Genomic DNA, 25,209 nt, shown 5'->3' with positions numbered 1-25,209 from the left:
TCCGAAAGCAAAATCAGTGGGGGAACCTGGATTTGCTTAATGGTCATGCGATTCACTTAACTGCAGTGATTCGCTTAACAACCTATTAGAATGGGAGATGACTCACTTAACAACCACCTTGCTTAGCAATGGAAATGTTGATCCCAGCTACGGTCATAAATTGAGGACTACCTATATGGGAACAGAGTATTTTAGACTTTGGGCAAAAACTTCTCAATGCCCAGTGAAGGAACAAAGATGCCAGGCTAGATTTTTGTTATTATGAATAACATGAATAGCATCAGTTTTGGAGGAGTCCCGCTTGGGCAGGGGGGTTGGACTAGATGACCTACAAGGTCCCTTCCAACTCTGTTATTCTAAAGTTCTAGGTATGTAGATTTGATGAGAATGAAATGGAATAAGGAAGCACCCTCCTCCATCCTATCCTTTCTCTTTATCTCTCTGGCAAACTGATTGAGGACTTACTGGTTCCTTTTACCTGGAGTCTGGAGTTGCAGGTAGTCCTCGACTTACGACCACAATTGAGCCCAAAATTTCCATTGCTAAGCAAAACAGTTATTATGTGAGTTTTCGCCCATTTTACAATCTTTCTTGCTAACAGTTATTAAGTGAATCACTGCAGTTGTTAACCTGGTTGTGAAGTGAATCTGGCTTCCCCACCGACTTGACTTCTCAGGTCACAAAAGGGGAATCACATGACCCCAGGACCTTGCAAGCATCACAAATATATGCCAGGTGCCAAGCATCTGAATTGTGATCACGTGACCACAGGGATGCTACAATGGTCGTAAATGTGAAAAATGGTTCTAAGTCCCCTTTTCCAGTGCTGCTGTAACTTTGAACGGTCACTAAGCAAATTAGTGTAAGTTGAGGTTGTCCTTCTCTGGGCTACAGCAATTTCCCTGCATCATTTCTGAATGTTGACCATGGAAGTCTGCACATCTTAAATTGGTCGAGTCTGAGAAACACTGCTGTAGCTTTGGAAAGAATTCAGATAGGTGGAGAATAAAACTACCGTACTGTACATCCCTTGAAAAATAAAAAAATAAAAAAAGCTTTATACAGGCTTTATTCCAAACTGGCATTTCCCATCTGCTTAGTTTGGAGTATGTACTTCTGTTGCTTTGCAATTCTCCTCTTGACACAATAAGTTTATCACGTTCCACTTTTTTCATATTTCTTTTCTATGTAGAAGAGGTCCCAACAGTTCAAGCCAACCAATCTGTACTTAGAAATCCAAAATCTCTAGCTCCTCCCACTTTCTGCCCAATCCTGGCAATTCCTGTTCTAATTCTCTGTACAGGTAATCCTCAACTTACAATAGTTTAGTAACAATTCAATGTTATAATGGCACTGAAAAAGATTTATTTATTTATTTATTTATTTATATTTATATGCCGCCCTTCTCCCTGAGGACTCAGGGCGGCTCACAACAATAAAAATTAAAAAACAGAGTAAAAAATTTAAAAGAGAATTAAACAATAAATGCAAAATTACGAGACAATTTAACCCAGTAAAAAGCCTAATTAAAAAATGTAGTCAGTCCAGGCCAGGTCTTCAGGTCACGGCAGAAGGACCGAAGGTCAGGGGCCGTCCGCAGCTCCGGAGGCAACTCATTCCAGAGGGTTGGTGCGCCCACAGAGAATGCTCTCCCCCTGGGGGTCGACAGCCGGCATTGCCTGGCCGACAGCACCCTGAGGAGGCTGACTCTGTGGGAGCAAACCGGGCAATGGGAGGTTGACAATGACAGCAGGTGGTCTCGCAAGTACCCCAGGCCTAAGCCATGTATGATATAATATGATATATGACATGACATGATATGATATGACATGATAGCAGGGTTCCAATATCTCAGGCTGCCACAAAGAAGAGGGAGTCAAGCTATTCTCCAAAGTGCCTGAAGACAGGACAGGAAGCAACGGATGGAAAATAGTCAAGGAGAGAAGCAACCTAGAACTAAGGAGAAACTTCCTGACAGTTAGAGCAATTAACCAGTGGAACAACCTGCCTCCAGAGGTGGTGAATGCTCCAACACTAGAAGTTTTTAAGAAGAGACTGGACAGCCATTTGTCTGAAATGGTATATGGTTTCCTGCCTGAGCAGGGGGTTGGACTAGATGACCTCCAAGGTCCCTTCCAACTTTATTGTTGTTGTTATCTATGACCGTTTTTCACACTTGAAATCATTACAGCATCCCCATGGTCACATCATCAAAATTCAGACGTTTGGCAACTCGGCTCATATTTATGACTTCTAACGAGCAAAGTCAATGGAGAAGCCAAATTCACTTAACAGCTCCGTTACTAACTTAAGAACTATAGTGGTTCACTTAGCAGCTGTGACGAGAAAGGTCATAAAATACTCACTTAACAACGGCCTCGCCTAGCAACAGAAATTTCTGGCTCAGTTGTGGTCATAGGTTGAGGATCACCTATATAAAACCTCTTGTTTTCCCCTCCATGGAGAAGCAACAGAGGGCTTTTCCTACCAAGTATGCTGTGCTTCTGGCTTTTCCTCTTGGTTAGTCCCCATCCACCTTCCTTTTCCTGATCAGAATAACAGTAACAAAATAACAGAGTTGGAAGGGACAGTAGGCAACCTTGGCTCTTTTATGACTCGTGGACTTCAACTCCCAGAATTCCTGAGCCAGCACAGCTGGCTCAGGAATTCTGGGAATTGAAGTCCACGAGTCATAAAAGAGCCAAGGTTGCCTACCCCTGTTCTAACCCAAACCCCTGTTTAAGCAGGAAAACCCATACCATTCCAGACCTATGGCTGTCCAGCCTCTTCTTAAAAACCTCCAGCCACAGGAGTACCTGTAATGTCTGAAGGCAAGATGTTCCACCTGATAATTGTTCTCACTGTCAGGAAATTTCTCCTTAATTCTAGGCTGGATCTCTCCTTGATAGGTTTCCATCCCTTACTTCTTGTCCTGCCCTCAGATACTTTGGAGAATACACTGACCTCTTCTTCTGTGGGGCAACCCCTCAGATATTGGAAGGCTGCTAGCATGTCACCCTAGACTTAAGAGATAGCCAGTTCCTGCAAACCTTCATCATATGGTTTAGTCTCCAGCTCTCTAATCATCTTTGTTGCTTTTCTCTGCACTCTTTCTAGAGTTTCAACTCTAATAAATAGGACAATATCTCTGTCTGTCTGTCTGTGTGTGTGTGTGTGTGTGTGTGTGTGTGTGTGTGTTTGGAATGCTAGACAACAATATTTGGTTTAATTTCATTTTAATTTTTGTATATTATGTGTTGTTTATAGTGTTTTAATTGCCCTGTACACCGCCCCGAGTCCCTTCGGAGAGGGGGGGTATATAAATATAAATAAATAAATAAATATCTGGGGCTCCCCTAAAATTCTGTGAATAAAGCAGCAGAGCAAAGGCACAATTAAAGCAAAATTTGAGGGCGCCCTCCATGGTTTTTCTTAAATGAAATGCGAAGAAGAAAGGGGGGGGATCTTTAAAAGCAACCGAGATGGTCTATACATCGGTACAGTCCTTTCCCCCAAAGAGGCTGGACGGATGGAGTCAGGGGGACGCGGGAATTTCCTCTCTCCCAAGGTGGTTAGATTAGCTAACGCCGTTCAATCCAGCTTCTGATCTTTGAAAAATCGTGGTTCGGTGGTTAAACCTGCCTTTCTCGAGCGTTTCAAAAAGGTTCCGCGATCGAAAGCACTCTCTTGCTTTCCTTGGCTGTCTTATTCCTCCAGGGGTGCAAAAGAGTAAACGGGGCGAAATCTGGTGAGATTTCCGCCGCCCCCCAGTTGGGGATCTACGTTCTCGTCTCTTCCCTTCGCCACGCCGCTCCGTCGCCTGCCTTTCCCTCTCGCTTAGATCCCTTCCGCACGCAACTCGCAGGAACACGCGCGCCCCAATTGCACACACGCACACGCGTGCACACATACACACGCACACGGAGCCAGACGCCGGCTGAGCGGGCAAACCTGCGAGCGCCCAGCCGGCCTGTCTGTCCCTTTAAGAGTGGTGCCTCTGACATCACGGCCAGCTGCAGTGAGCCGGACTAGGTGCTTGCTGAGCTGGTGGCGGGGGGGGGGGGGAGCTGATTGTGAATTCTCCGCGCGCCCCTCGTCAGTTCCCAGCCAAGCGGATCCCGTGATCTAGCGGGATCCGGCGGCAGCGGGGGGGGCGCCCCTGTGCTTTCCAGCCTGCGTGTGTGTGTGTGGGTCTCTCTCGTGTGTGTGTGTGTGTGTACGTGTGCGCGAGAAAGCAGGGGGGAGGCCGGGGGGGGGCACCGACTCGTAGACAGCCCAGCCGCCTCTCGGCAGCCGACTGCGGCACCAGTGCCCGATCGAAGGCCCCAGGACAAGCTCGGCAGCGGCGGCGGCGGCAGATTGCCTTCCTGTCCCTCCCCGCTGCGGCTCTGCCGCTGGCCAAGCCGAGCCTCTCTCTCTCCCCCCCCCCCATTTCTTCCTTTCCCTCCCCCCCCTCCGCCGGTGGGATCCTTTCAAGAAACGGGGCGCTTTGGGGCTCGTAGCGGCCTGGGCATTTCCGCGCCCCCCCCCCGCCTCCCTGGTCTTTTTGTCTTTCTTTGCAGCGCGCTTGCTTGCTTGCTTGCTTGCTAGCTTTTTTTGTGTGTCTTGTCTGTCCGTGTGTGTGCGTGTGTGCCAGCGCGCGCTTGCGGTTTCCCCAGACGGCTTTTCTCTCTTTCCCCCCCCTCCCCTCCCCCCCCTCCGCTGCGATTTTGGGAGGCTGTTTTGGGTCTTCTCCCCAGCTTTCTCCTCCTTCTCCTGCGTTTCGCTCCCTCTCCCCTCTCCCCCTTGCAACTGCGACGCTTTGGCCGCCCTTCGGACCCCTGCCGTCGCCCCCTTCCGAGCCCGCCGGTGCTTCCCGCCTCCCGGCAGCCTTGCTTTTCGCACGGCGCCAGCTTGTGTCGCTCCCCTCCGGCCCGCCGAGGCGGCTTTCCCCGGCTGCTCCCCTCGCCCCCCTCCTCCCGCTGCATTCATTCTCTCTTCTCCCCACCCCACCCCACCCCCTCCGCGCGCTCCTGCCTCGATCCCTCTTTTCTTTCCGCTCTCCTGCCTCGCCGCCCTCCCCCCCCCCCGCTCCGCCTCGTCCTCCAGCGGTCCCCTCTTCGGCGTCCAGCCCTTCGTCTGCCGCCGCCTCGCCGCTGCTTCGCCTTCTTTCGCTGCTTTTCTCCCCTTCTGTCATTGCCCCCCTCCCTTCCCGCTGCTGCATTCCTTCTTTCCTTCCTTCCATCCTTCCTCCTTCTCTCCCTCCCTCCTTCTCTCCCGCTCCCCGATCGAGATTTACCCCCCGCTTGTCCGCTGCTGCAGCGTTTCCTTTTTTCCATTCCGTCGCCCCTTTCGAAACGCTGCACCCGTCCTCTCCTCCTCCTCCTCCTCCCAACACGCACACACAGACACACACACACACACACGCTCCTTCTTCTTCCTCACTTTGGAATGAAGCAAACTTCTGGATGGGGCGCCCAGCGATAGACCCCTGGCCTTTGGGCTTGCAGAGGGCCGGCCCTTGAAGCCGGGGGTCCCCCCATTCCGCCCTCCCCTCCCCAAAAAAAAGGGGGGGAAAGGCGGTTTTCCCCAACCTGCTCCCCTCCCCGGCCGCCGCCGACGTCGGAGTGCAAAACAAGGCGAAGTAACAAGCAAGGGAGCGATGCAGGTGCGGGGGAAGGCGAGCGAGGAATCCGGAGCCCCCGCGGCTTTCTAACCGCAAGGTGAGACGAGCGGCTGCCCTTCCGGCCGATCCCTGCCGCGGTCGGCCAAGCCTATTACTTGAGAGCCACTGCCTGCCTTCCCTGGGCCGGCTTCCCCCGGGCCCTGCTGGTTCTGGAGGAGTTTGGGGGGGGGATGTGCGAGCGTACCCCCTCTACATTCATGCCTTGGAACTATGCAGCCTGTCCGGTGTCACTCCGTAAACCAGGATGCCAGGCAGAACTCCAGAGACCAGAGTTCTGTATATACTGGAAAACTGGGGCCATCGGCAACCCCATCATCCCCCACCCCCACCGCCTTTGCTGATCTTCCTAGACGAGAATCCCCTTGTTTATCTCTTCCTTTGGGGGGCTGATGACTTTGGACAACTTTGGCTGCTTTGCCAGCTTGTGGCCTTTCTCTATCCCACTAGACACTGGAATGGTGGTTGTGTACTATCTAGGTGTGTTGCAGATGTGTAACGGTTGGGGTCTTGAATCTTTCTGGTTCTTTTTTTTTTCTTTTTTAAAGGAATTGGGCTTCTACTTCAGATTATCTCCATCTTTTAATTCCTTCCTGAGAGTAAGTGTGTGGCTGGATGTTATATGCACATACAGTTGTCTTAAGTCTACTTCTGGGTAGTGGGTGCTGAAATACAAGGCAGGTAATTATTGGAATAATAATCCCCAGTCTAAGATAGTGGGATACTGCAACTTTCTTTGCCACTACACGCATATTTGCCTACTTGGGACAACCGTCTATTCCTAAAAGTGCAAATTTTCGTTGGGTCTGAATAAAATTCCCATTGCAGCTTTCGTGAAAATGTGCATGGGTAAAAACAGCACCTGTCCACCTTTGGTTTTAAAACAACCATCTTTGAACCAATTGTCATCAACTTGCCGCTGCTGCTTTAAGTGTCTTCACTGTTTTCTCCACCTTGCTGAGAAAGATGATCAATGTGTCAGGAGCCTAAGATTTTTTTCCCCTTCGAGATTCATACTTCTATTGTGGTGTGTTCTAGAGCCAGAATGATAGGATGTGTCTCCTACAGAAGCGTAAGAGGGCTGGGTGTGTGTGCCTGTATTAGGACAGAGGGAGAGAATTGGTGTCATACATAGATTCCTTTAGCTCCTCGCAGGCAAGCTGTGATTTTAGACAGAATATGAGACTGGTTTCTTGCAATAGTGTAGTGTTTTTTTGCTTAGCCTGCTTCAGAGGTTGTGCTAGTGTGTTGTGCAGGTTTAATAGGACATGCTAGGAGGGGATGTAAGAATCTTGTAACACCTTTCTCTAGATGATGCATCAGGGCAGCCTTTTCCAGCCTCCAGATATATTGGTTGGGCTGCCATGACCATCATCCCCATCATGGAGGCTGATTAAGGGGGAAGTTGTAGTCCTAACACATTTGAAGAATACAAGATTGAGGATGCTTGCACTATTGTGCAGTGTGTGTCTGTGTGTGTGCGTGCACATGTGACTAAGAAACTGATGGAGGTTTTCCCCCTCAATTTTTTTCAAGCATCGATCTGCCGACAGGAACAATTGCACAGAGGGTATTGTACATCTCCCTGCTCGATGCCTTGATATTTTTGCATGATTTCCCTTAACTCCTATTTTCCTTGTCTTAGCCTGTATCTTTTCATACACTGGGGTTATGGTAACCCCACCCCCTGCTACCTGCTATTAATATTCTATCACGGGCACATATAATTTATTGAGGATGATTCCTGTGTTATACAGTGAACAAGGGTTATCTTTGTGTGTGTCCTGTCCTGGATATGCTGGTGGATTTAAGCTAAGCATTTTTCTCACACATCCTTGGCTGACTGCTCTTCAGAAGAATGTCTTTCATAGGGAAGTTTCCTTCAAGAAAGGCTTCCATGTGAATTTTCTACCCTTCTGTCTTGGTGGGGGTTATGGGGGAGATTCACACCACTAGCGCAGGAATATCAATATTTGGAATGGCATCGTACTATCTGAGCTGAGCTGATCCTCATGATGGAGCTTAGTTGGGGGAGTCTGTTAAGAGACTGGCAATTTTACACAAAAGAACACTAACACTAACAATTCAGGTAATTCCAGAGGTGATACCGCTAGGAGCTTGTATTTCTTGACAGGTGAAGGCAATGTAGTTCCTGGTGGTGGGATGGGACGGAGATCAGTACCAGACTGACATGGCACATGAGAGCCAAATAGGAGGCAGGCTGGCTGAGAGCTAATTTTACTACCTTTGTGAATCTGTGTCAGGCACAGCATCGTTCCTACAATAATAGTAGTATGCTGTGAGTTGGAGCATCAGGAAGCCAGAGTATCATCTTATGCAGTGAAAGGGATGATGGAGGAAATGTTGTTATGCCTCCCTTGGTGCTGAGAGGTTGTGTGGGAGGCAGTAGGGCATAGTGGCTAGACTGCTGGTCTTAAACAAACGAACATCTAATTTTCTTTCCTAAACTTAGCTTCTTGGATAGGCTGAAATAGGTTCTCTGAGGAGGACTGAAATTTGTTTGCGGTTTGTTTATTATAGAATGTTTACAGAGCTGCTCAGCTTAAATATTGCACCTGATTCTGGGTGGCAAGCAGTATATGTAAAAACAATATTTAAAAGTCCATGTATAATTTGACACATTTGGAGATGTCAGGTAAGGAAGGTGTTATCAGGCACAATCCCTAGCTCTCCGGTTATTTGCTATTTGGGGGCCTCTCACTTCTACCTATCTGACCCCCCTGATGTCAAGGAATAAACAAAGCTGATGAACAAAGGTGTTCGTTGGGGTGAATGGGCAGATTTAAACCAGTATTTCCCAAACCTGGTGAATTTAAGACAAATGGGCTTCAACTCCCAGAATTCCTCTGCCAGGATGCTGGCTGGAGAATTCTGGGCCTTGAAGTCCAAAATGGCATTTATGCTTCCTTGTAAATGGAGCTTACCATTTTGACTTTGGAAACAGATGTGTAAAGTGGAAGTTGGATTTTCTATTTCCACTTGCCATTTATTATAGAGAAGTAAAAAAAAACACAACACCCTCCCTTCTACCCAAAATCCTTTAGCCTTCTAAAAATTCATTGGTGTCCCTTAAAATTCCTGCAGATCTAATGTGTTTACAGTTACATCCCATCCCTCTCCCCACCCCACCCCCAAGCTTGGAAGAGAAGATATGGGTTAGGTATAAGTATGTTCCATTTTATTCTGTGAAATAGCCTTACATTAATTGTACTCTGATTGTATCACACAAACACACCAAGGGGCTCAGCACAGTGTACAGGTCTTCACCTCAGCGAGGTTAGGCTGAGTTATCCAGTGAGATTTGTGGCTGGATGCAGATTTGAAACTGTTCCTCCTTTAAAAAAAATCAGCTTTCCCAACTTCACAATCTTTATTTATTTTGGAAAACCAGCCCTACCCAGCATTGTTTGATGATTGTAGCCCAATGCCTCTGAAAAGCATCACTTGGCTTCAGCTAGATGAATCTATCACACTAACTTTGCTAATAGCTTAGTTTTTCCTTCCATTAAAAAAGGAGGGATTTCACTGGCTATATTTTTGTGGATTCTGCTACTATTGAAGACCCAGTGAGGCTGGCAAAGATGGCTGCGTGTCGTGACATATTGTGACTTTTTCCCCATTGCCGGCAATGGGGTGGGTGCAATTTTGGCGTGACACATCCGGCCCACAGGCTGTCAGTTTGACACCCCTGTTCTAGGACTAGGTTGCTTCTCTCCTTGGTTAGTTTCCATCCATGGCTTCCTGTCTTGCTTTCAGGTGCTTTGGAAAATAGGTTGACCTCTTCTTTGTGGCAGCCCCTTAGATATGATTCCTTCCCTATTCCTCTGTCCTGTGACCCTGCTATTTGGACCAATGAGAGATGAACAAATCTGTGAAATATCCTGTTGGAGAGATCTAACAAAACTGTGGGCAAATATAATTCTAAAGTGCTTAATTGAACACAGGATCAGAGTTTCTTGAATACGAATACCAGGATTTTGAAAATATATGGCTTGCCATTCAGAATGTGTATTTAATTGTGCTAACATATCCTGTTAGGCCTAGTGTGTGAAAAAAATACGTCTGTGAAGGCCAACATTTATAATAGTGATGAATGTCCAATGGAAGGTGGCACAGTTCCCAGCCCATTTCCATGTGCCGGGTTTTGTTTTGTTTGCCTTTTGTGTCAACAGATCTTGTGCATATGTTTTGGGGTTTTGCTTACTCTGCTGGGTGAATTCTGTTACGTACAGTATGTGATAAATCACGGATAAATAAATCATGGGTAATTAACTTCATGCACAAACCATGTGCGTGTAATATTTAGACATAGTGACTGATATATGGGTGAAAGACAAGTGCGTTTTTGGAGGTGTTTTGTGAAATGTTTAATCTGTCCTATCTTGGACTCAGAGTGTAATAAACAGCACGCGACAAATTGTAAGAGAAGTCAGGTTAACAGGCAGGTAGATAATTATTAAAAACCCTAACAGTAACCCAAAGCAATACGGATAGTCTTCAACGTATGACCACAATTGAGCCCAAAATTTATGTTACTAAGTGAGACATTTGTTAAGTGAGTTTTGCCCCATTTTACGACATTTCTTGTTAAGTGAACCACTGAAGTTGTTAAGTGAGTCTGGCTTCCCCATTGACTTTGCTTGTCAGAAGGCTGCAAAGGGTGATCACTTGACCCTGGGATACTGCCACCATCATAAATATGAACTGGTTATCAAGCATCTGAATTTTGATCACGTGGCCAGGGGGATGCTACAAGTGTCATGTGTGAAAAACGGTCCTAAGTCATTTTTTTCACTGCCGTTGTAACTTCAGTCACTAAATGAACTGTTGTAAATTGAGGACTGCCTATATGAATAATCCATTGTGTCTCCTGGCATTTTCTAAAAGTGTCCAATATTCTGTTAAATATTTACATTTCAGTTTTCCTCTTCAATCATCTAGTTACCCAGGAACCGTAGTGTGCAAAGCAAGAAATCTAGAACAGGCATCTCTTAAGATTGCTGTCTCTCCTACTTGTAACTTTCTAGCAAAGAAGCTATCTTCCTAGGTGTCATCCATCTCTTTAAACATCCCTCTGCATTGAAGTGTGTGTGTGTGTATGTGTGTGTGTGTGTGTGTGTGTGTGTGTAACATATACACATACATATATACGGTATATATATATATCTGCCAGAACTTGATTGTCTGTTCATCCATACCTTGGTCTCCGGCTATAAACATAGACATCCCTTTTCTCACTAGCTGATATAATCCCCCTCTTTCTTCACACATCTACTGCTCCACACACGCACAGGCAGAGTTATGTGCCTGATTGTGTTATATGCGTGTGTGTGTATGTGCTGATTTGGAACAGGGTTTGTGTAGGATGGGTAGTGTGTCACCTTCTGTAACCAAAATAAACCCATTGCAGATGGGAGACATGAGATGAAGTTTCTCAGCTAGCAGCTGGGGTGACGCTACATTGCTGGGAATTATCCACAAGGTATAAGAAAGCAAGATGGCCACTTTACAGACAGGAACCTATCCCATCCTTGAGTCCCCTAAACAGGGCTGCTATTCAGCTTATGCCTGGATTCTTTGCCATTCTCCATGGTCCTCTATTCACTATCCAGCCCGAATGCCACTTTTCTATCTTATGTACAGATAGGATCACAGGTAATTGTATCCTGAGAAGAAGGGGAGTTATGTCAATGGCACAAATGTGGCCAGAGAAAACATAATTAGAAACTCTAGTACAGGGGTAGGCAACCGTGGCTCTTTTATGACTCATGGACTTCAACTCCCAGAATTCCTGAGCCAGCATGGCTTAGCTTAGAATCCTCTCTGTTTTCCCTCAGCATGGCTGGCTCAGGAATTCTGGGAGTTGAAGTCTATGAGTCATAAAAGAGCCACGGTTGCCTACCCCTGCTCTAGTAGGTACGAGTGAATAGTTCTTAAAAATGCATTGCAAGCGGAGAAGATGTTAGACTTTGAAAGTGTAAAATGATATCCCGAAGAGAATTATAAGTTTGTGAGCGGAAAAAAAAGGGCAGGTAATATTTGTGGGTAGCCAACAAGGAGGTACTGAGGAAAATGGGGCAGAGAACCTGAATCCCAGAGGTCCACATCTTTGAAGGAGATTGGTGCAGCTGGGGAATTCTGGGAGTTGAAGTCCACCCATCTTCATGTTGCCAAGGTTGAGAATTAAGCGGTACTTACATTTTGGCTGTTTTCATGTGGCACATTGAACCACCAAAATAGCTGGCTAGATCTCAAATTTCCATCTTCTGCAAATCTAGTCCAAAATACCATCCAATCCCAGACAATTGGCCCAATCCAGTAAATCATAATTCAGTTAACCATGCATAAGCTTGTTCCATGACAATAATCCTTCTGCGTCTCAACCTTATACAAAGAGAAGTAAACTGAAAAGATTATATTTCTTAAGGCATTTTTATGTAGCTAAAACTATAAAATATTCATAAGAAAGCGTAGAAATCCTGGTTTTTGAAATTCTTGCTAAGGAGGCTTGAGAGGAGGAAGAAGCCTGTTAAAAATGTGGTGGATGAAAATCGGGAGAGTTGAAGGAAGTCTAGAGTCAGTGTTTTATATCTGAAACACAAGTTGTTCCTGTCAGGTATCAGACGCATAATATCTCAAGGGAAACTAAGCATGTGTGATGTTCTTCCTCTCTGAGTATGAAGAATTCACCCAAATGCAGAACTTCCAAAGAAGTGCATCTTATGAATAGAAAGGGGGAGGAAAAGAGGCATTTGCATATAATTTTCAAATTACCAGGTAGATCTTTGGCAGAAATTCTGTATCAAACTGTTAACAGGCACTCTTCCCTCATAATTTCAGAAGCGTCGAAGAGCAAGCAGAGCTGGGGGGCAGAGCTAAGCACGTCATCAGTTTAGAGTCAATAAGTTGTCAAAAATGGTCCAAGTTCAACCCCTCTTGAATTCCGTTGACCCTTATTTGGTGCCAATATAGTATTGAACTTTAGTTGATTAGAATTTTGTGTATAGGCTTGAGCAGTAAAACCTTTTTGAACTGCAACTTAATATATGCTTCTAATTCTTTGTGCCTGACAAGTGTCAGCTGAAAGTTTGGGGAGAGGAAGTTGTGTAAGTTCTCCTTGGTGGTTTCTCCCCACCATTGGAAGGAGGTTAAGTGGAAAGTGTTCCTTTTATTCACTCTTGTCATGGCTTACATTTCTGGGAAAAGGCAAGTGAATGCAATCTGTGAGGTCAAGGAACGAGAGCAGAAGCATAGAAGGTTGAGCTTGGCAGATGATCCTCTTATTGGACTAAATTTCAGCAGATTGTGCCAAGTTACACCAAACCCTGTTGTTAGTCCTGGTCCACCAACCCTCTGCAAAAATATTTTTATAATAGAGTGTGAAACCTGTCTTCCCACACACTAATCAAATTCTGCTTTCAAATTCTGGTCTTTTATGTCCTCATTAAGGGGTGAAAACCTTGATAAAAGCAGAGAAAAAAACTGTACTGTGTCCTCCTCACCATTGTCATCCCTGTGACCATCTGTGTTCTTAGAAAGTTCTTAGGAGGTTTTGTTGTTCAAACTTTCCTAGGAGCTAAACGGCAAGGACAACGTATAGTAGTTCACAGTTCAAGCTACATAGGATCCTTTCTGCTGTATTGCACACTGATTCAGGAACATGGCTTATCTTTGGGTTGGTCAATATTAGTTATATAGGAATTGATTATTTTATTGGCTGGAACAAGCATGAATTCAAGATGGTCCTGCAGGGCTTATGTTAATAAAGGACCGAAATAATTCTATTCTGCACTTGAACATATATTCAGAAAAGCTATAAGAAATCTAGGGTCTTCTCCATGTAGATCATTTTACCACTATTTACAATCCTTTGAGCGATGTGTTTTTTACATAGAGTCCAAGAGTCCTGTGTTTTTAGAGGGGGATTTGTTTTAGAGAGTTGCCTGCGACAAGATGGTGGTATGCAAGTTAGGAAACAGATGATAGATAGATAGATAGATAGATAGATAGATAGATAGATAGATAGATAGATAGATAGATAGATATGGAAAAGTCACATTTTTTCAAAGACAGTTCGGCAAAATTATTACCACACTGTTGCATATTGAGATAGTTGTTGGGGGACATGTTCTACCACTGGTGAAATGTAATTTTTTTTATACATGTAAGAGATATTCCAGTCAACATCCACCCACTGGATCCAGCAATCATATTTAGTTTTCCCACAATGGCTGTCATCTAAACAACACTTAGAAATGTTTTAAGAAATCAGAAAATGGTGTTCTCAGACTTAGTTGCCTGAAGTTATTCAGTATAGCAAGGTTGTCAATCCTATCATCATGACCAGCCAAGGTTGTGAAGGGGCCTCATCCATAAGCAGTTTGCCAAATTTAGAGCCAGCCATGGGCTAAGTAGCAAAGCTTGGTAGATATCAGATTAGGTACTCTTTCAAAAAGAAGAAGAAACCTTGGGTTGGAAAATGACTCCTGTATGACACTTGCAAAATGTCAGAAAATTCATTAGGCTCAATACAAGCAATCATAATTCCCCCGTTAAAATTGTCACTTTAATGTGCAAGAGTAGAAACTAGAATTCCCAGTGCATGAGAACAATAAGAGACCAGAGGCAGAAAAACAGGGTTCCTAAGAAGCTACAAACCACATGGAGCCGTTCTGAGTATTTTCCTGCCAAATGCTGGCGTAGGATTTTTGCACCCTGTATTGATAAATTATAAGGGACGTGGTGGCTCAATGGGTTAGGACACTGAGCTTGTCGATCAAATGGTCGGCAGTTTGGCGGGTTGAATCCCGAGTGCCGCGTAACAGAGTGAGCGCCTGTTACTCGTCCCAGCTTCTGCCAACCTAGCAGTTCGAAAGCACATAAAAAATGCAAGTAGAAAAATAGGGACCACTACGGTGGGAAGGTAACAGCGTTCCGTGCGCCTTTGGCGTCTAGTCATGCCGGCCACATGACCATGGAGCGCTGGCTCTTCGGCTTTGAAATACAAGCCCTGGGAGACTAGAAGTTATGGGACTTGTAATCCTGGTTCCCCGAGGCTTCCCTTCTTTGGGGAAGCCTGCTCCAGCACATATTACAGGAGGAAACTTCACCCCTGCCCTGGGTTTCTTAGTCAAATATTTAACATTTCCAAGTCAGAAAAATGCAAAGAGGAGAGACCCCCCCCTTAGGAAATCTTTCAGAAATTATGTACAATATCAGGTTCCTTGGAGCCTGGAGAACGTTTTAATGGATTTGGTGGCCCCGCTCGCTCAAATTATCCAAGACAATATAAAGATCTCTTGAGAATCAACACATTTGATTCAAAAACGGGCAACAAATATCCTGGTAAAAAATCACAAGGGGTTTTGTCTGAATTTGTCTGACATGCTTGAGCAGGAGGTTGGACTAGAAGACCTCCAGGGTCCTTCCAACTCTGTTATTCTGTTTGTTGTCAGTTTTGTTTGGTTTTAGTACTCCCCTGGAGTTTTGGACTGATTGGGGTTTATTTCTCTTCCAGGTCCTTGCGCTGCATTTGGCCAGACGCTCTCTCTCTCACCTAGGATGAGTAACTGCAGCAGTCGCGCCTTGACCCTGCTGTCTAGTGTTTTTGGAGCGTGCGGGCTGCTCCTGGTGGGCATTGCTGTCAGTACTGACTATTGGCTGTTCATGGAGGAAGGGATTGTATTCCCGCAAAACCAGACCACGGAAATAGTCATGGCACTCCATGCTGGCCTCTGGAGGGTTTGCTTCTTTGCAGGTAAGGGTCTAAGGTCTCCCCTCCAATGCTGCCTTCATTTATTAATCTTAGGACCATATTATTAGGATCGTAAGATGGTTAAAGCCCTGGAGACTAAAGGACATGAAGAACGGTTGCAGGACTTGGGAATGACCAGTCTAGAGAAAAGAAGGACTAGCGGGGACATGATAGCAGTATTCCAGTATTTGAGAGGCTGCCACAAGGAGGAGGAGGTCAGTTTATTTTTTCAAAGCACCAGAAGGCAAGACAAGAAACAACGGATGGAAACTAATCAAGGAGAGAAGCAACCTGGAATTAAGGAGAAACTTCCTAACAGTGAGGACAATTAACCTGTGGAACAGCTTTGCCTTCAGACATTGTGGGTGCTTCATCACTCAAGGTTTTTAAGAAGAGACTGGACAGCCACATCTGAAATGGTTAGAGGGACTCCTCCTTGATCAGAGGGCTGGACTAGAAGACCTCCAAGGTCCCTTCCAGCTCTATTCTGATCCTCTGATCTTAGGAGCAACTTTAGTATCTTCATCTTAGGACCTCAGGACTAAACCCAGACTCAAGCTTCCTCATTTCCTAAATTCCCATATATTCTTCAGGTCATATCAGATGCAAGCAACCAGAACCACTCATGAATAACAAAAATCAGTAACTTTATTGTCTACCACCTATGTTACAAGAATCTCACCAGACTGCTTACCTTGGGAACAACCGATAAGGCTTCAAGGATCTTGAGGGATGTCTAGCTTGTGCTGCTTGCAGCTTCAGAAAGACTCCAAGCTAAGCTACTTCCAGCCTAGACCTAGCTGATAATTTTGCAACAGAACAACTTTTGATAGCCCGAGCAGCAAAATAATGCCTTGGACAAAATTGATATTTGGGTAAATTCTAGGCCAGTGATGGCAAACCTTTTAGAGACCGAGTGCCCAAACTGCAACCCAAAACCCACTTATGTATCATCAGGTGCTGGATGGGTGTGGCCCTTTGGGTGGGTGTGGCCCATTGGGTGGGTGTGGCTGCAGACTGGGTGGGACTAAAAAGTTAATCAATCAATTCCAACTTTGCGAGAACTTCCCCCCCCACAAGAAGTTGAAATTGATTGATTGAACCTCTTTTTTTTGCACATGGCGGCAGAGGCCTAAAACAAAAAGGTTTTATAAAACCCAGCTGAAGGCCTAGGACTGGGGTGACGGCGCGCGTGCCCACAGAGAGGGCTCTGTGTGCCACCTTTGGCACCCATGCCATAGGTTCGCCACCACAGTTCTAGGCAATTTAATTCTGGTTGACTAGATGCAACGTTGAAATCACTGGGCAATGTGGAAAACCATGAAATAGATTTCTTCCCAGAAGGTCTGGAGTGGTCTGCAGCTCAGCTCTTGACAAGGTTCTGCAGAGAGCTGTCAATTCACCTAGATTTGCCTAAAAAGTTGGCTCTGAATTCCAAGCTATGCTAATGAGGCTGGGAAGAGTTGACCTTAGGAGTATGTTATCTCCAAGCAGTGCTTTTTTTGTAAGAAAAAAAGGTGCCGGAACTCACACACATCATACAACCCACCTTGCCTACCCTACAAGGTTCCATCCAAAAAAGGTGCCGGAACTCTGTTCTGGGCGTTCTATGACAAAAAAAGCCCTGTCTCCATGTAAGGAGAATTTGTTAAGGTTCTTGGAATGAGAAGGCCTACCTGTCTTCTTTTCAATGAATAATGCTAGAAAGATTGCAAATACTGCCTTTACTGATACTGCATTTGTTTAAATTAGGCAATTCAACTATCCAGCCAGGCACATTTAGCTATCTTGTCTAAATGCAACGATATCGCCCTTTATTCCTGCCTCTTAAGTCAAGGATTGTTACCCGTTTTGTGCCATAGATCCTTTTGACAGTCTGGTGAAAGCTGCAAACCCCTCTCCAAAAAATACATTTTAAATTGGTGTCTCTTGATCTCAGCAGCTCTAAGATGTGTGATTTCCCAGAATTCCCCAGCCAACCGGCTAAAGAATTCCGAGAGATGAAGGCCACACCTCTTAACATTGCGGAGATTGAGAAACACCGGTTTAGATATATCAAATAACATGCATAGATCGAGGTAGTCCTCCATTTACAACCATTTGCTTAGTGACCGTTCAGAGTTACCATGGCACTGAAAAAGGGGACTTTTGAACCAGTTTTCACAGTTATGACCTTTGCAGCCCATGGTCACATGATCAAAATTTGGCCGTTATGACAGCTGCACAGTCCCATGGTCACGTCATCACCGTTTGTAACCTTCCCAGCCAGTTTCCAACAAGCAGTCAACCTAACGGTTGCATGATTCTCTTAACAATTGCGGTGATTTGGTTAACAAATATGACAAAAAGTTCTTAAAATGGGGCAAAACTCACTTAACGATTGCCTTGATCAATTTTGGGCTCAGTTGTGGTCGTAAATCGAGGACTACCTATACTAGGAACTCTGTGACCCATTGGATCATCCTTTCAGAAGTATTTCCTTACCAGATTCTTCAGAGTTTTTAACAGTGACAGGATTTCTAATGTTCTGCCTTTATTGGAAGTGAAGTCAGAGACGTCTCTGTCTTGAAAGTAGCCCAGGTTGAACTCCCTAGGACAATCAAACTGTCAACCTCTGGGTTGAATATCCAAATAAACTGGACACCAACATTAGCACAGAAAATGTTTCATGACATTTTGTATTACGCCATAAACTGTTTTGTGATGATTTTTGTGTCATAAAAATGTGTTAATCAAATTTGCCAAATTTCATTTGAATGAGAGTCCTGGGTCCCAGGTTTTGGATACATTCTGTAAGTTTAGCCCATTTGAAATCTCTCAGTTCAAAAATGGTTGCTCTACGATGCACTGTTTTGCCCAGTTAAAAATTACAAGAATGAGAGCTTTAGTATGTGTTTGTGGACATGCACATTACTGGTAATGACGATATACTTATTCCAGTATCTGAGGGGCTGCCACAAGGCAGAAGGGGTCACGTTATTCACCAAAGCACCAGAGGGAAGGACGAGAAACAATGGTTGGTAACTGATCAAGGAGAGAAGCAACCTGGAATTAAGGAGAAACTTTCTGACAGTGAGGACAATAACCAGTGGAACAGCTTGACTTCAGAAATTGTGGGCGCTCCATCACTGGAGATTTTTAAGAAGAGGCTAGACAATCACCTGTCCTAGATGGTGTATGATCTCCTGCTTGTACAGGTGGCTGGACTAGAAGACCTCCAGGGTCCCTTCCAGATTCTAGTCTAGTCTAGTCTAGTCTAGTCTAGTCTAGTCTAGTCTTTCTTTGCTAGATCTAAGGTAGGGTGTATGGAGTAGTGCAGACATGTCAAACTCGCAATGTCATGTGACGTTGCACAATGTATTGAGATGGTTTTGCCATTGCCGGCAATGGGGTGGGCATGGCTTCTGCATGAAGCGTCCGGCCCACGGGGCGGCAGTTTGACACCCATGGAGTAGTAGTGCAATAAAGAGGCACACATCTTTATTTGTTTTCTTGTTAGATTGTTATCCTGGATCTCTAAAGTCCTGCACCGCTTAGTTCCTCTTCTGCTTTTGCTCCACAACAATATTCCTATGAGGTGGTGGGGCCACTGAGGAAGAGTGAGTGGCCCAATGTCACCCACTGAACTTTCATGGTGGGAAGTAGAACTTGAATCTGAGTCTCCAGCGTTGATCTACTAGATCTCATGAACAAAGCAGTGCATATGCATACCTGATGCTCTTTGGAACGTGGGACTTTGGCTACTTGTTCCTTGACTCAGGGGCCCTTCCTAGTGGCCTTACCTGTGGCATGCTGGTAGAAGGGGAGGGTTAACCGGCTGAACCAGCTGCCAGGAAGCTGTTGAAGTGATGTAGGAGAAGAAGTGGAGGAGTTAAAGGAGGGATCAGCCTAGAAACCCTACATAGCCATAAGTGAACTAAACCCAACTTCCCTTGAATTCTGTTGACCCCCATCTAACCTCAAACAGGTATTAACCCATTAGTTAAGAAGATTCTTGTGCAAAGGCATGATTAGCAATAAATCAGTTCAACTGGACCTTCACGTGGGGATCTGTGAGGATCTGATCTTTTGTGGCACTTACTAAAAAGGATCCCCACTTGTCTCTTCCAGCTCTCCTATCCCTAGAGGTGCACATATTGGGGCCACTGGTTAATTTTTATCCCGAGATGAAAGAGTAAAAGGGTTGCATCTCTTCCAGGATGGCTCTTGGGGCCTCCAGAACATATCATGACTGCCTTCTTTCTAGTCTGGCTTAGGGCTTTGGAAATGGTCAGAGGCGTCCTGTTCGCTACTAGCTTTGAGCTGACTTGTCTTACAGAAGTGGCTTGTTTGAATGGAAATGTACTGTATATAACTACATGGTAACTTGGCCTTGCTGATTTGGGACTTCCTTCCACAAAGGCACCATTGCTTCCCTCAAGGTCCTATACCACTGTTTCTGAACCTCAGCAACTCTGCTGGCTGGGGAATTCTGGGAGCTGAAGTCCACACCTTTTACGCTTGCTGAGGTTCAGAAACACTGTCCAATACGGGCCACTTTTGCTATCTGAATTTTTATGCATTGTCTCTTTTTTCTAGGTCAGAAAAAAGGCAGCTGTGTGGCTTCTGAATACTTCCTGGAGCCGAGGCCTGACCCCGATCCTGAGGGGCCCCTTGTTACGGAGAACACGGAAAATATCCTCAGTAAGTAGATAAGACATTTAGACATGATACGATTGCCAGCATTAACAATGGATAAATTAATGTTAGGCGCATGTTGGAGGGGTGAGCCAAATAAGCACAGCAGCTGAAGGAAAGAGTTAATGCTCTACATCAGGGCTTTTCAACCTTTTCACCCATGTACCACTTTTAGGATATGGCAACATCCGAGTACCACCAGTCGCCTAGCAAAATGTCAAAAACTTGATGACCAAAAAAAAGGGGAAAAGTGATGAAGTACAGGTAGTCCTCGACTTACAATAGTTCGAAGTTACAATGGCACTGAAAAAAGTGCCCCCCCCACAAGCCACAGCCAAGCAAGATACCTGCCTGCCCGCCCGGCGGCGCTCTTCCTCCTGTCCGAGGTTTTCATTGTTGTGAGCATTTCTGTTGAGGATTGGCAGTGGGGGTGGGGAGGTGTTTCATTTTTATCCCCCCCCCCCCCCCCGTCTGCTGAGTGGTTGCAGCAGGTTTTGGTCACTTCCCATGACCCTGGGACACTGTGACCGTCATAAATATGAATCAGTTGCCAAGCATCTGAATGTAAATCACAAGACCCTGGGGATGCTGCAACATTCCAGCTGATCAGTGCTTCTTCTGGACTCAGCAGAAGCGCCAGGATTAGCACCGAGCTCCAGCTGGAGCCTGGCACTGATCCTGGTGCTTCCCCTGAGCCCTGACAGCCCTGAAGAAGCACCAATCAGCTGGAAAGCGGTGCTGATCCTGGCGCTTCCGCTGAGCCCTGACAGTTCTGCAGCTCCAGCTATCTCACTCAGGCTTGTTCGGTGCTGCCACCGGTTCAGCTCATTCCTCTCCCCCGCTAGGATGGTCACGTACCACTTGCCAGGTGCCAATCTACCACAGGTGGTACCCGTACCATTGGTTGAAAAGCCCTGCTCTACAAACAGTATGTCTCTCTGCACCCATATACAGCCCCAGCTTCCTAACTTATATCTCAGCCCACCTTTAATTTTTAAAGCCATTCACACAATTGCAAGCCCACTGCCTGAAAGGTCTTGCACATAAAACACAGGTTCTTTCCATTTAAAGGACAAAAATCTCAGCCCGCAATGCATTGCTTGCCATTATTTATTTTATCCACATCAGATGCACATCTCCACCATTTCCAAGATTTTAACAACAACAACAACCACCACAAAAGGCATTGCGCTAACCCTTTGCTGCCACATGCTCAGCAAAGTTAAGGTTGCAAGCCTGCCTCTTCCAGCGTTATGGTGATGACACGTATTTTGAGTTCACTTACAAATGTTTATGAGTCAGCCTCAATACGGAGTTGTTAATTTTCACAGATGAGAAAAAGTACCTGCGCACTTTGCAGTTGAGGAAAAGGACACTAAAGATACTAAGAGAGGCACATGGACGGGGAGAGAGAGAGAAACAAACCACCAACTTTCCTGCCCTGCCTGATTCTTCCCTGTCTGTCCAACAGCAGCAGAAACAGTTCAGGGCAACTGGCAAGTCAGGAGCAACTGACAAAGAGTGACGGGAAGGGCATCTCCACCCCACCCCCCAACCCGAAATCTACTGGATTTCCAGACACCGCTTCTGAGTTAAATCCCGGTTTTCCCATGGTTTGTCCGTAGCATTTGAGAGAAATCTGCCATGTGCAGAAGGGGCAATGATCGAGGACTTGGGCTCTAAGCCCCCTTATGGCTGGGGTGCACATCAGAGACTACAGCAATTACCTAAGTCTGTTTGTATTGGTGAAGGGGCTGGGCTGCAAATCAGCTGAGTTCTAGTTCCCCCTTAGGAATCAAAGTTGGCTGGGTGACTGGACTAATCACCAGGAGTCTATGCGTTCTAGCAGGGTGACTTTGGGCCAATCACCAGCAACCTATGCGTTCTAGTCCCACCTTAGGCACGAAAGCCAGCTGGGTGACTTTGGGCCAATCACCAGCAACCTATGCGTTCTAGTCCCACCTTAGACATGAAAGCCAGCTGGGTGACTTTGGGCCAATCACCACCAACCTATGCGTTCTAGTCCAACCTTAGGCCTGAAATCCAGTTGGATGACTTTGGGCCAATCACCAGCAACCTATGCGTTCTAGTCCTACCTTAGACATGAAAGCCAGTTGGGTGACTTTGGACCAGTCCCCCTTTCTCAGCTCCCCCTCCAAAGGAGTGTTATGTATGCCACTGTGAGTTGAATAAGAATAGAAATCAAACAAATCAATCCATAAAAAATGGAGCCAGGTTTCTGTGCTGAGCATCGTGTTGGTAAATAAACCAAACTCTGCCACCTCTCAGTTGTTGGGCTGGGACATCTACCCAACCCAGATTCAGATGGTGCCTTGATCTGAGTAATGCAGGCCACCACTTGGCTGTGACCAAGTGTGCCCCATCCCTCTGTCCTAGTGGATCTAGTCCCTCTGCTCTCTTGTGGTTCCCCCCACCCTTACTGCGGCTGTCCCAACCCTCTGGGATGGCTTGAGAGCTGTGGGGCATTGCAAAGGGTGTGTGTGTGTGTGTGTGTGTGTGTGTGTGTGTGTGTGTGTGTGTGTGTGATGTAAATCAGAGCTCGTGTGAGTGATGGTGTGAGCACAGCAAGCATTGCAGCATCAGGACGAGGCTAGCTGAGCCGCAGTGAGCCGAACAAGGCCAGTTTGCTATGAAGTCACTGTCAGATTTGGATTTCTGCAGGGGAGGGTGGCGTTCTTCCTTGACACTTCCACTTTTCCAGCACCCCCTCTGCAAGTGCCTGCCTTTTTGAGTCACCCCTGTTTATAGTATATTTAGAATGCTGGTAGATTACAGAAATGACTTGGAGGGTCAGGCAAAGCTGCAAGTGTCAGGCTGACGTTTTATACTTTGTTAACTACAGCTACAGTAAGGGGTGGTGTGATGGCTCAGCAGCTAAAGACAAGCTGAGCTTGTCGGGGTTTGAGACTCCACACATCGGACTGAGCTCCCGTTACTTGGCCCAGCTCCTGCCCACCCAGCAGTTTGAAAGCATGCAAATGGGAGTGGATTAATAGGAACCACTTCGGAGGGAAGGTAACAGTGTTCCATGCACCTTTGGCGTGTAGCCATGCTGGTTCACATGACCACGGAAATTGTCTTCGGACAACGCCGGCTCCCTCAGCTAAGAAACAGAGAGTCAGACATGAATGACAGGGAAACCTTTACCTTTAAATGCAGCTAGTCCTCAATTTACAACCACTTGTTGGGTGGCCATTTGAAATTACAACAGTACTGGAAAAATTTACTTACAACCAGTCCTCGCACTTATGCCTATTGCAACGTCTCCATGGTCACATGATCAAAATTCAAATGTTTGGCAACCACCACATATCTACCATGGTTGCGAGATCCTGGGGTCATGTGACTGCCATTTGCAGCCTTCCCAGCCGGCTTCCGGCAAGCAAAGTCAACGAGGGAAGCCACATTTGTTTCATGATTACATGATTCACTTAACTGCAATGATTGGCTTAACAACCGTGGCAAAATGATCTGTAAAATTGGGTGCAACTTACTTGCTAACGGCCTAGCTTAACAACAAAAATTCTGGTCTCAATCGTCGTAAGTCAAGGAGTACCTGTATAGTTGCAGACCATCAAAAATGACCTGGTTAGGTTGACTGGAAGGAGTCCACGGGCTCCAAATCTGAGACATCTGCTTGACGTCACAGCCATGTGTAAATGTGCGGAGCATTTCTGCCTAAGGTCTTGAGGTCTGACATCTTTAAATCTCGTTTCAGCTATCAATGCACTAGGTGACCTTGGTCAAGCCACCAGCTCTCCAATGCAGAAATTGGGGTCTGCATGAAGGCCATAAAAAAACAAGATGATGGTCATAATCATGTCATCAAAGCACCACCCCTCTTACCTATGTGCAACAGAAGTGATTTGGGTTGTTTTTTACCCCCTAACATTACGAACTGTCAGGAAGACATCCACAGACTTTGGTAGTCATAAGGAGATGGTCTAAAAAAATTGCGCCTCCCCTTATTGCTGACCCCTGCTTAGTCCTAGGAACAAAACCATCAATGGTTGCAATCCGTAGGGATTTAATGGGGGATGCCCCCAAGTTGTAAGCCACTCAGAGGTGCTTAGGGAAGGGAATATTGTAAAGTAAATAAAAATAAAGTTTATTTCTCCTCCCACCAAATGTAAACTGCTGGCAGAAAAACAATAACCACGGTCCCTGACAAGGGCCAGGCTTGAGCACATAAGAATGTGCTTGAAATGACATATTTGGCACAGTGGCAGAGGTGCCCAGGCATATGACGTGTCCCTCAGCCTATTTCTGCACATGGGTCTACCACTTTTGTGAAAGGGCGCTAAACCCGTCTGAAATTAAGTCTAAATGAAAGAGAAAAGGCCTGGATATGAGATTGGGGGCGGGGGGCGGGGAGGGGGGCAAAGGATGAAATGGAAGGAAGTGATTGATAAATCAACTATATTTTTTTGCTAGGGCTATAAGGGAGTGACTAATTGATTAAGAATGATGAATGATTAATAGATTCAGTTCTGACTTTGTGGCTGATGGTAGCCAGACCTGGCTACTGCAGCAATGGGCGGCAATGGCCCCTTTATGCCCTGTGGACTTCATCTCCCAGAATTCCTGAGCCAGCCAAGCTGGCTCAAGAATTCTGGGAGTTGAAGTTTACAGGGCATAAAGGGGCCACAGTTGCCCACCCCTGGGCTAGTGGATGATGATGGAGAACCTGCAAATATGATTGCCCTGTGCATAATAACAACAATCACCACCGTTGAAGTCAGAATACAGCAAAATGGAGGCACCCTCCTCATCAACCAAAGTAAAAATAAGGAAAGTAAAATAAAATGAAAAGTATAACCATGCAAAAAAACCAAGCCAAAGTTGTGCAAAATCTGTCATGTACCTAACAAGGACAGAGCCACAAAAAACACAACTGGGAGGAGCCAGTTTTCCTGGTTTAAATCAATCTTTTATGCATAACAGAACTATCTCTCTCAAAAGAGGGGGCTAAACCTGTTTTCAAAGAAAGGTCTTGTCCTTTTTCAAAAGAGCACTAAATCGCCATTTATAAGGAGCCAGCATAACGTCTGACAATGTTTTGGCAAAGTATCTC

The 25,209-nt window shown here is 45.8% G+C and overlaps 1 protein-coding gene across 1 annotated transcript in view; it reads left to right on the top strand.

The window, feature by feature from the left end:
- Nucleotides 1-15,244: 15,244 nt before the first annotated feature.
- LOC308676091 (voltage-dependent calcium channel gamma-7 subunit) overlaps nt 15,245-25,209 on the top strand; it is a gene marked incomplete at both ends in the record, with an annotated part of 31,899 nt that continues 21,934 nt past the window's right edge. The window contains 2 exons of the mRNA XM_081341814.1: nt 15,245-15,440; nt 20,016-20,120. Coding sequence (XP_081197940.1) covers nt 15,245-15,440; nt 20,016-20,120 — 301 coding nt within the window. The remainder of the gene's footprint in view (nt 15,441-20,015; nt 20,121-25,209) is intronic.

Source organism: Vipera berus (assembly GCF_964194415.1).
Source record: "Vipera berus genome assembly, chromosome: W".
Lineage (NCBI taxonomy): Eukaryota > Metazoa > Chordata > Lepidosauria > Squamata > Viperidae > Vipera > Vipera berus.
Note: the sequence above shows the minus strand (reverse complement) of the source record. Positions and strands in the feature narration are given on the sequence as shown.